The 12,484-nt window shown below is 34.4% G+C and overlaps 1 protein-coding gene across 3 annotated transcripts; it reads right to left on the bottom strand.

Annotated features, from left to right (window-relative positions):
* Positions 1–4,958: 4,958 nt before the first annotated feature.
* Positions 4,959–11,499, bottom strand: si:ch211-135n15.2 (uncharacterized protein LOC557207 homolog). 3 transcript variants are annotated; one of them, XM_042741554.1, is made up of 13 exons: positions 11,390–11,499; positions 10,348–10,463; positions 10,182–10,265; positions 10,047–10,103; positions 9,883–9,963; positions 9,516–9,611; positions 6,740–8,798; positions 6,562–6,645; positions 6,429–6,485; positions 6,232–6,312; positions 5,882–5,971; positions 5,396–5,574; positions 4,959–5,216 (listed from the first exon to the last, which is right to left on the bottom strand). In XM_042741554.1, exons 2-7 carry the CDS (start codon positions 10,450–10,452, stop codon positions 8,415–8,417), a joined length of 807 nt encoding a protein of 268 aa, XP_042597488.1. In that variant the 5' UTR covers positions 10,453–10,463; positions 11,390–11,499; the 3' UTR covers positions 4,959–5,216; positions 5,396–5,574; positions 5,882–5,971; positions 6,232–6,312; positions 6,429–6,485; positions 6,562–6,645; positions 6,740–8,414. The 3 variants fall into 3 exon arrangements, with proteins under 3 accessions (XP_042597488.1, XP_042597486.1, XP_042597487.1); XM_042741552.1 differs by lacking the exon at positions 11,390–11,499 and adding an exon at positions 11,021–11,156; XM_042741553.1 differs by lacking the exons at positions 6,562–6,645; positions 11,390–11,499 and adding an exon at positions 11,021–11,156.
* Between the last annotated feature and the right edge of the window lie 985 nt (positions 11,500–12,484).

Genomic DNA, 12,484 nt, shown 5'->3' with positions numbered 1-12,484 from the left:
TATTAATCTTATAGTTAGTACTTATTATAGTTAAATAAAAAATATGTCAGGTTAACATAGGATGTTTTTTGTGCAAAGTGAATATACATACGTATATGTATATATATATATATATATATATATATATGTCATTTTTTAATATTTGTATTTGTGTACACTAAAATTTTGTGTCATGGATAATGTATAGTGGTGAATGGAAGGATTTTAAAAAAAAAAAAAAATATATATATATATTTATATATATTTATATATATATATAGAGAGAGAGAGAGAGAGAGAGAGAGAGAGACTGATAACAGTAGTCCAATTTACAGTCACTCTGCTAATATAACAGTGCATAAATGTCTTAATACAATTAGAATTATGTTTCTTTTAATACATTTTTTTAACATAATACTTATTCTATTATTATACTACAAAAATTACAATTACACATTACACATTCCTTATAAATATCTTCATACAAATGCAAATATCCTAATACTTAACACAAATATCTAGAACAGATTACCGGTATAAATATAAATAATATTTAAGGTGCCAGGTACTATCAGGACACAAGACGCCAAGACCAAAATGGAGGGAAGGAAAGGCCACTAATGTCAGCGTGTAAGACGCAAAGCCGACCGAAGACAGAAAACAACAGAGTGGCTGTGACAGGAAATTATTGCTCTCCATGTCTTACTCCACGACCTGAAAAAACAACATATATTACAACAACAAGTATATTACATTTTGAGTAAATTTGACTGATTATATGAACAAACATTTACCAAATCATAGATTCTAATTGTAGTACCATAAACCATTCATGGAGCTGCATCTTTTCCAGGATGAGTCTCCGCTGTGGAGCAGGCTGCAGCTTGTGACAGGTCAGGGTCAGACCAGTCGTTCTTACTGATCCTGTGCAGGTCTTTCTCATCTGGATAAAACCAGCACACCATCATGAACAGCAGCACCCCATAATGACCAAACTGTCGCCGGCTTTATGTGGTACTTGCCATCGAAATCCAACTCCAGTGGACAGAACATGTCTGTGCCTAAAGAGATTTTGATATTTAATTTATTTCGAAGACATTTACAGCAGGATGTGTCTCTTTGAATTAAACAACCCGCTAGCAAATCATCAAACATACCACTGAAGGCCATGCAGGCGGAGTCCTCCATGAGCATGCCGCACCCGAAGTTGATCAACGTGAACCCAACGTGTCGGGGTTCACCAGGAGGTTCTCTAATTTTATACTGTATCTCACTGGAAGATGCTGCAATTACAGCAAATGTTAGTGGCATGAATGACCTGCCACATAACATGTCCTACCATTTTCTCATTAAGCTTTCGTTGCAGCTTCACTAAATTAAACATGCTCATGCAGGGCATGGGCCAATCCAAGACCATGGGGTAGTAGTCCAGGTCGTCCTGCCAGTCCAGGAGATTGATTATCTGCGGGACGCTGGGTGGTTGCCCTTATCGTCCATGAGTGTCAGGCCGATCTCAATGGGGAGGCGTCTGGGATGACCAGGCTAAAATAATTAATACTGTATATGATGCTTAGATGGAGGTAATATGTTAGAAATGGGAAAGAGTGACTGATTAACCATCTTAAAGGCAAAGAAGTTGTTCATTTTTGTCTCCCTTGTGTTGTTCATGGGAACTTGTACAGAAGCCCTCAAAAATGCATTAGGAAACTGAAGAAAGTCGTTTTAAAATTAATTTTGTTGCATTACATAAGAAAACAGTTTGAGACAGCACAGTAAAGTACAGATCAAAATATCATCGTATCATCATATCATCAAAACTAACAAACAAAACTGCTAACATGAAGAAGTCTCCTACACCGAGCCACATAAGGTAAGATTTGAAAGCAAAGCACAGAAAAGCAATGTTTGTTTATAACACTATTTTAGTGTTCATTTTTGGTTTATTTCATGAGTTCTGAACTCAAGTAATAAAGTGGGGACAAAATTAAAATGAGCCGAAAAAAATAATAATAAAGGCCGCGCTAATGTTCATACTTTACGCAATAACGTGTTATTTGCCCCCTGTACGCCCTCTGCTGGAACGCATGGATACGACACACACCTGCACATTCTTATTTTATGAAATGTTTTCCTTTAAATATTTCCTTATAGATTTCCAAAAAATTATAAACATGATCATGCAATATCATTAATTTATCATTAATTTTTTTATTTTTTCTAAACCTTTTACACAACTTCACATATTTATTTAAAATCACAACAAGTGGTGGCTACATCAACACAAATAAAGATAAAAAAGAGCATCTTTTAAATGAAACTTGATACTTGATAGTTTATATCTTCATCTCAGCTGCCCAATAGTATCTATGTACTACTGTTCTATAATATGAGCAAAATAACTGATTGATTTAACTCGCCTTATGTCTTGTCATTTTTATTTTCTCTTTCTTTTTCAGTTGTAGTTTAGCTACAAAGCAGTTTATGAGACTCCACCTAAAACTCGTGCAGACAGTTTCTGAAACTTCACACTATTCTGGGCCTGTAAACAATAAGCAGAAATGTGTTCCTTTATTTATAACACTAGTTGCTGTTCAGAAAAAAATGCTATAAAATAACAAACATTTGAAAGCACTTGCATGATGATTTTTGCATAAATGTTTTATGCAGAGGTGGAAAGTAACGAATTACATTTACTCGCGTTACTGTAATTGAGTAGCTTTTTTGTGTACTTCTACTTTTTAAAGTAATTTTTAAAATCTGTAATTTTACTTTTACTTAAGTATATTTTGTTTGAAGTATTGTACTTCGCTACATTTTAAAACACATTAATTACTGAGTAAAAAAAAAAAAAAAAAAAAAAAAATCGCTCCCTGGAAACTACTGGCGCTAAAATCACAAGAAAGATGGAGACGGACAAAACAGGAGTTAGTGGTGCAGACACCGCTGAAAACGAAACCCCGTCATATTCTGAAGTTGAACTCGAAGGAAATGAAGTGAACCCCTGGCCATATTTATGCTTTATTATGCGGTGTAAGCTGTGCTTACCTAGGGAGACCAAACTAGCATCTTATAAAATCTCGACAAGACATCAACCCTTCGCAAGCATGTAGAGGTAAGCTAAATAACTGCATCGTTGCATTGGTGGTTAAAATGAAGCCTTTACATTTTAGCAAGAGGTTTTGCACAAATTAGCCAAAAAGACAGTGGTGTGGAGTGTGCGATATATATCGTCTGCGATAATATCATAATTGTTTTTTTTAATATGTGCGCACGCATTTAGAGTGCGTTCTTTCACTGTATGATTCAGTCTTGTAAAATGCATTTAGAATGATCACAAAATGAAAGATATAGGGGCAGAAAATGTACATATTTTTATCATTTCATATAGTAAATCTAAATCACACAAAGAATGCCGTCTTTTCCTCCAAAAATCATCATGATTATATATATATATATATATATATATATATATATATATATATATATATATATATATATATATATATATATATAAAATTTACAACAGGTCAGTAAACAATTTAATTAAGAGACTTGCGTTTTAGACACCATATTGCCTGTTTTTGCTCTATTTCTACAACAAAAAATTATTCCAAACACAGCCACCAAAGCACAGTTTTGCGTCTCTGAGCAACATGACAGTGTTTCGTTCCAGAATGAATCTGTTTAAATGATTCGGTTCAATCGCAGAGACTCACTTATTAACATTAGTGATTTTTTTTTTTTAATAATTAATTTCTTATCATTTCAAATGAGTATTCAACATTTTATGTCTTGAATATCAAAACATTATTCATGCATTTGTAACTGCAGGTTAAATGCATTCTTGTCCTGCACTAAAGAGTGTAAATACATCTTAATGCCACTTCCGATGAAGCTTCTGCATTTCCTCTGCATTGAAAAGATGAGTTTGTTGATACTGATTTGCCTGGTAACAGCCCAAATGTCTTATTATTCTAAATAACTGATTCCTTTAATTAAAAACAACTAGTTTGAGATTAATAGGCCTATCCCAGGGGTGTCAAACTCAGCTCCTGGAGGGCCGTAGCCCTGCAGAGTTTAGTTCTATCCCTGCTCCAGCACACATATCATGTGGCTGCATCCGAAAACTTAAGCAACTGACCTGCTGCCTTGCTGCCAAATCAGACAATGACTTTGCAGGCAGCGTTTTTGCTCGAAGGCACCTCATGAAACTGATTTTAGACAGGCTTCTGAAGCAGAGTAATGGTTTAATGATCTACAGCAAAATATAGAGAGCTTTGGTGATAACTATGTGGATATTTAATTACTGCAATATTAATTTCTCGCTAGAAATGACATCAAAAGTGGAAAACGTTGATCAGAAACGTACATTTACACACAAACTGACCACCGACCGCAACTTTCAGATGCCATTTTTATTTTTTGGTTTAACTGTCAAAGAATGCAACACACAGGATTGTGGGATATCAAAGGCAATGAAGGATACATCTATGCTGCCTTCAAAAATCGGCCAGATGAAGGCATCTCAGGAGATGGGAAATGAAACTAACATTGAATTTGGACGTGCCTTGATGCCTTCCTACCTTGGAATGCGTCCTCAGAAGGAAGCATTTTTCAGTTTTCGGATACAGCCGTAGTTTTCAAATAAGCCTAAATGATTAGATTAGCTGGTTCAGGTGTGTTTAATTAAGGTTATATCTAAACTGTGCAGGACTGTGGCCCTCCAGGAACTGAGTTTGACACCCTTGGCCTGTCCCAGTTTTGCCTCCCTCCCACTGTTAAAATGTAACTAAGTAACTTTTACTCTAAGTAAATTTTAAATGAGCTACTTTTTACTTTTACTTGAGTAGATTTTTAGACTTGTACTTTTTACTTGTACTTAAGTAAAATTTCATTAATGTAATGGTACTTTTACTTGAGTAATTTTTTACTTTTTTCTTTTTATTTTTTTTTTTTTGAGTTTTTTAATTGATCTGCAACTACAATGGAAGTCTACGGACAAGTTATATAAACATGCTCCTCCCAATCTCAACATGTTAAACTGTGAGATTTTAAACCAGAATATTTTGCATGAGCAGTAAAAAAAGTATTTTACATTTCATTCTCATTTACATTTAATGTAAGTACTAGCATAATACCACAGATATAAAAAAAAAAGTATAATATAATATAAATTAACTATTAAGTTCATAATTTGGCTGGGATCCCAATCATCTTCTGTCCTTCAGTCCTAGGGTCTGTAACAGACAGTATGGTTTCTGTGAGTGTCCTGTTTTAAACCATTAAATTATTTTAAAGATAGTTTTCCAATATAACACACACACACACACACACACACACACACACACACTTTATCAGGGTTTTAGTGTAGTAGACAAACGTTATTTCTTCATGCTTGTCAAAATAGCTTAATTACCATCTGGAAAAGGCTGGTCCATATTCTGATGGCTGCCCATACTGAACTGAACTGAAGATTGTTGGTGTTGCAGCAGAGTTTGATTGAGTCACATACACAATATTGTTGACAGTCACAACAGGTAGAGGACTGTTCATGTGATAAACCCTAGCTCTGTATTGCCTTTGAACTGGTCTTCGCTAAAGGAGAACAGAACCAACACACCACATTTATTTTACATGCATAAAATCAACCATATGACATTACCACTTTATTGAATGTTTGGTAAAAGCATCTGTTATGCACATGAACAAAAGTTGAAGTTGGCACTGTTCATCTGAATGAATTGAGATCTGCTGTGAGATATAAATGTGATTAGTTTGTCATATGTTTTTTTTTTTCACTGAAATAAGTTGTGTTGTATGTCATACAGGTTTGAAAGGTAAGTAAATTTTGTGTCAGCTATCCTATTAAGTATGAATCTTTAAACCACATCTTGAGTTTTACCTTCGGCCTGCAGCAGGAAGTTGAGGCAACAGTAATGGAGAAGACGACGACCAGAGCATCACAGACCATCAATACAATGAGAGTCACACCCTGAGTGAATATTAGAGGCAGGAGAATTATGAACTAAAACACATTTTTGCATAAGAAATTTTAATAAATATCGACTGGGTTGATATAAACAGTATAAAGGAGAGATTAGTATTAATCATAAATAATTATAATTATTCAGTGTAAGTAATTGTTACTAATGCATTTAATACCAACCAACATAAATGCAAATGATCTTCTGGAATAAGTGATTTTTGCAGATCTCATGCATTTCAAGCAGGAAATCTATATACTGTACTTACATCATTTGCAAACCCATGAAATGGGAGAGAGAAAATAGATGTTATGACACTGAGGTAGTTTAGAGATTGTGAGGTTCTGATCTGAAATGAGAAAGACTCTTTAGGTAAATCAAAAAAAAAAAAAGTATAAAATATAAAGTATTGTTTTCTGATATTATTACTCTCATTTAAGAAAAATTAAATATATTCAAACAAACCCATGGTATGGTACGTTTGTGTGCAGCTAACACCGTCAAAGATCCGATTAAAAATGACTGCAGGGAAGAAAATATATAATTCAATATTTGCTCAATGCAGAATATTGCTCTCATACTGAAACAAAAGACTTACAAAGATAGAAGCCCACAAAATGTAAAATAATCCTTCCCAGATTGTTAAGGCAAACACCACTATGCTTAGTACTATCTCAAAACCCTGTAAAATATAAAACAAAATGGTGAATGTTTCCTCATTACCCCAAAATTAATATTAGCAGAAAAAAAATTAGAAGTGGGACAGTTTTCTTTACCCTGAGGACCTGTGGTCTGATCTGCAGGAATTTGGACATCACATACTGGTCAAAAGGTGATGCTGGCACCTGAAGAGGTTTAGACATCTTTAGATGCACTGAGAGAAATATGAGTTTGGATTGGGATGGGAATTTAGTTAGATTTCATTTACTTAACAAGTACTTTACAAACAGGCCTATACATTTTTATTTTTTAATCTTTCAGCTGTTAATAACATGATTTTCTCTTTACTGTCAGCCACAGAGAAATCAAACACAAAAGAAACCAACTGTAACTGTTTACACTAGAGCTGAAAAACTGGATTTACTTGATTTATGTTGCTCAGGTCCTACATGGAAAGCTCTCTCTATCGCTATATAATTGTAATAAATAGGGGGACAAGCGACGCCACTTTTTTCTAATACAAAGCTTGGAAAGATCATGTTTGTTTGATCTGCCAGTCACAATGCATACGATCTAAAGATCTAAACTAAGGTTGTATTAGTAATTAAATTTTTATTCCACAAAATTCACATTAAATTATAGGCTAGTATCTTCCTCCAACTTTGTGAGTATTCAGATTAGCAGTAGGACTATGAAAGATTTGTTTTACAATCTGAGGAAAATAATTAATATATCAAGAGATTACTTTACCTTTATGTTGCTCTTAGGTCTTGTCATTTTCATTTTCTATTTCTTTTCAAGTTGTAGCCTAATCTAGGAAAGAAGCTGTTTATGAGACTCCACCTCCCATGGTAGCTTACTGTTTATGCATGTTTCTGCTGCAATTGGTGGCAGTGATCAGCGGCTCTGTCGCCTCACAGCAAGAAGGCCTCCTCTATCCATCCATGTGTGTTTACTAAACTCCACCCGGTACCGCAGTTTCTCTCACATGACACGCAGCAAAAAAAAAAAAGTGTTTCCAACATTCCAATTTAATCATATATACACACAATACAGTTGAAAAGAGGCTTTGTTTCCGAATGCTCAAAGTAAAGATACAGTGTCAGTTTAATTAACTTTTGTAAACACAGCCATTCCAAACTTCAATATTTAACATAGCCTATCTGTAAAAAACAACTGCATCCAATATGATTTACATACTAAATCCAGGAGATACTCCAGATCAATATGTGGGCTATATTTTAAAATGTTTAAGACTGGTGTTACCTGAACCTCACAGTTTTTCTGTGAAACATTTGAGTATTTCCAGCATCCTCATGACTCATCAAGAGGTTTGGAAAATGGATGGATGTTTCTGAAATATCTGGGATGTGTAGCCTAATATAGCCTACAGTATGCAGTATTATGTCTCTTTTTATAACACTGGTCATGTCATAAAATACCAAACACCTGAATAAGCTTGCAGAGACTCTTTTTGATAATGTTTTATGATGACTAATATGTTATATTGTATTTACACACAAACATCTAATAATTATAGTAAATAGTAATGAGTTTAACATTGCAATATTATATACAATATAATCTTTAATGTTAGTTTCAGTGACATGCCGATTATAACAGAATTCCAAACTCAAATTTCAGGTTATAAAAACAATGGGACAAAAATATGGAACTGTCACATTGTTTTAAGAGTGTGTCTTTGGAAATTATAAATTATATCCAGAAAGTAAGGAGCTTGAAAAATGCTCTGTTGTAAAAACAGGCTAAAAAAAATGGCCTCTTAATTACCTAATAGTTCACTGAAGGTGCAGAAGGACATGGATTGTAGCTTGGTGGAGGTTCAGAAAGACCTGGGTAATAACTTAGTGGAGGGGAAGAAAGACTTGCATCATAGTTTGGTGGAGGTACTGAAGGACTTTGATCATAGATTGGTGGAGGTGCAGAAGGACTTGGATGGTCGTTTGGTGGCGGTGCTGAAGAACTTGGGTTGTAGTTTGCTGGATGTGTAGGATATGGACAGTAATTTGGTGGAGGTGCAAGAGGACTTGAATGGTATTTTGGTGGAGGCTCTAAAGGGCTCAGATCAGATGCAAAAGAGCCTGGTTGCACAATATTGTTGTCAGTCATATAAGGCACATCTTGGTTTATGTAACTGACTGCAACATTTCTTGATTGAAAGAGACAGAGAACACAAAAAAATAGAACATCATTATTGTGTTGCATTCATTATTGCATGTAAATATAAAGGGGATGTAGTGACACCTAGTGCCAGTTAATTAAACAATCAGAATGGATAGGCAAGTTGAAATAATGCAGTTAAATAATCATAAGGATGAGAAATAAAAAGTGCCTCTTTCTGTGTGAATGAAAGTGCTAATATGTAACTCTAATATACAATTATTTCTGCATTTCCACATTTAGAAATCAATTATTATAAAATGGATCGTGGTTAACTTATAAATAAACAACCTCTTATATCATTGTTGGTTGAATCAGTTGCTTCTTAAGAGTATAAAACAATCATTAAATGTAACTGTTTTTATGTCAGACTGCTTTTGTGAGTTTTTGTAAGCTCATCTGATTCATTGAAAAATATCTTTCAAAAGAAGAGCTAAGGCTGACTTTGCTTTAACACGTCTTAACAAGGCTTATAATATGTAATATTATTATAATATATAATTATAATATAATATATAGCATGAACATGTGGACTACATTTATTTATTTATTTATTTATTTATTTGCCATTTTGCAGAGTGAAAGAGCCAGTCCTCATTCATCTTCATTATGTGTTCCACAGAAGAAAAATATGGGTTTGGAATAGCATGAGGCTAAGTAAATAATGACAAAAGTATTTTTAAGTAAGATCTTTGAACTGAATCATTTTACCTTCACCCCACAGCAGTCACATGAGGACGAGGCAACTATAACAGAGATGATGAAGACCAGAGCATCACAGAAAACCAAGAGAATTAGAGTCACACCCTGAGTGAGTACACAGACATTAGACATTATAACCTAATACACATTTTATTATTAGTTACAAATATTTCTCTTTAAGAAGCTGACAGAAACTGCACATGTGTGATATAAATGTTATAAAGGACAGATTAGTGTGGAGCTTAAATAAATAGGCTACAATTAAAACAATGTTTATAGTTGATAGTATTAGCACTTTGTCTGGTTAGAATGTAAGTTTTGCAGATATGTTTTAATTTTGTAAGAATAAAAGCAGGATATCTATACAGACACTTACATCACTGTCAAGACAGTGAAATGGGATGGAGATAGCAGCTGCTATGGCATTGAAACAGTTTAGAAATTGTGAGATTCTGACCTGAAATGGGAACAATGGGGAAAATGTAATGCATTATAATCTAATAAAAAGTTAAATAATTTCTACTAGATATTCAGACTAACCCAACATGTGTTACGTGTACATGCAGCTGACACCGTCACAGATCCGGTTAAAATAGACTGCAGTGAAGATTATGAATATTATTCAGCATATGTTCATTGCACAATGCTGTTATGATGTTGACACTGAATACTTACAATTAAACATGACCAGAGGAGATATAAAAATCCTGTCCAGATTGCTAAGATTAACATCGTTATACCTACTGATATTTCCAAAACCTGTAAGATATAAAACAAGAGAGCATCTGTTTCCTCATTTCCCCTCAATCAAAATAAATTCAAGTGTGTCAGTTTGATTTACCCCCAGGATCTTTGGCCTGATCTTCAGGAATTTAGACACCACACGCTGGTCAAAAGGTGACATTGACGGCTGCAGAAAGCTGGTCACACCATCACGTCTAGGCATCTTTAAATGCACTGAAAGAAATATGTGTTGGGATGGGAACTGTAAGAAACTAATGTTTTCAGTTAAAAACTCTGATGTACTCATGTACTCTGTTATCAGTTTTTGAACACTACAGTAGTTAAAAGCATGCTTTTCTTTTCGCTATCAACCAAAATGAAGAGGAACCAAATGTTTCTGTGCACATTGTCACAGCTGAAAATCAGGATTTGCTGGAAGAGTTGTTTAACAAAATATCACAAGGTAAGCAAACAGTGTTGGCAGTGACAGCTGATTTAGATTTAGAGTTTGAGGTCGTTTTTTTTTTCAAGGAGATGTCACAATTTTCTAGATCCAAACAAAGTTTGGAATGAAGATGTTCACTTGACCCTGTCAGTCACAACACATAAGATCTTCATGAACTTACAAAACAACCATCTACACAGTATATTTTTGCAATAACCACACTGAGTACACATTGAACACATAAAGAGGATTTATACATGATAGTTTGCAATAGTATTTAGTTCTAACTGCTTATTCCAGCTTTTACCTAACCCACAAACACAGACAGTATTAGCAGAATACTTACAATAAGTAATGATTTTTCAGCTCCCAAATTAAAATCCATGTAGTATGTGAAGATATGGTACTTATGAATAATTGTTGATAGACTATATGTCAGGAGTCATTTTCATTGTGTTTTTCCTAGTAAGAAGTCTTTTAGCTCAGACTGAAAGACTCCGCCTCCACAAAACATGAAGAGAATTATTCTTAAACGTCACACTGTTTTAAGATGTAAACTTCACATTATACTTATTATACATTATACTTGTTGATCTTAAGGTTTTAGAGTCACAATGGTCAACTCAAAATATTTTAAAAGCAGTATTTGTTTATTATTTGTTTTTAGTATGACACAAGGAAGCAAGGATCATCAAGTTTATCGCTATTACCCTACCATGTCAGGATGGCCGAGTGGTTAAGGTGCCAGACTCAACTGATGTTAAGATCCAACGTTGGGAGATGTGGTTCTCTGAAAGGAGGTCATGGGTTTGAATCCCACTTCTGACACAATGTTTTTGTAGTGACAGGACTAGACAAACCAGCTTTGGTTTAGAATGTAAGTAAATGAAAGGGCCATTTTCAACATCAAGATGTGTAAGATCAATGTGAAAAGTGTCTCAGACAGTCCTACACCATCTGTTTCAATCTGTCGAGGAGCATATTGTGGTCAAATGCAGCAATGAGATCAAGCAATACAAATGCTAGCATCAGCATTTAGGTGAATATTATATTAATCAGTGATGTCTCTGTGCTGTAATTTGTTTGGAAACCAGAACAGAAGTTGTCTAAATAGTCATTTGAGTCAACTGAAAACCTCTATTACACTGCCAAATTTGGTCTGTAGATGTTCAAAACTGAGTTATCTAGGTTGCTGTTCTTTAGAAGAAGCCTAATAACTCCAGTTTTTAAAGACCTTGGATAAATGCCAGAAAGAAGTGAGTTATTTACTTTTACTAGGTCAGATTCCAGACAACTAAACACACTTTTAAAGAAGGATGTGGCTAAAGTGTTAAGACAGAAGGTTAACGCTACAGAAGTTTAAAGCATGCTTTTCTTTTTACTGTCAACCAAGAAGAAGAGGAAACAAATGTCGATGTGCACATTCTCACAGCTGAAAATCAGGATTTACTGGAAGAGTTGCTCAGACAACACATCACAAGGTACTCAAACAGTATTGGCAAAGACAGCTGATTTAGATTTCAGGGGGGTAATTTCAATGCAACTTAAAAGTACAACCTAAAGATAATGGCACAGGAAGTGTCACTATTTTCTGCTGGTCCAAACAAAGTTTGGAATTAAGATGTTCACTTCACCCTGCCACTCACAACACATAAGATCTGGATGATCATATAAAACAGCCATCTACTCAGTATACTTCTGAAATAATCACACTGAGTACACAATGAACAAATAAACTGGATTTATGTACAATAATTTGCAATAGTATTATTTGCAATACTAAGTGCTTATTCTAGCTTTTACCTAACCC

The sequence above is a fragment of the Cyprinus carpio genome, chromosome B16, assembly GCF_018340385.1.
Source record: "Cyprinus carpio isolate SPL01 chromosome B16, ASM1834038v1, whole genome shotgun sequence".
Taxonomy (NCBI): Eukaryota; Metazoa; Chordata; class Actinopteri; order Cypriniformes; family Cyprinidae; genus Cyprinus; species Cyprinus carpio.
This window is presented reverse-complemented; position numbering and strand designations above follow the sequence as displayed.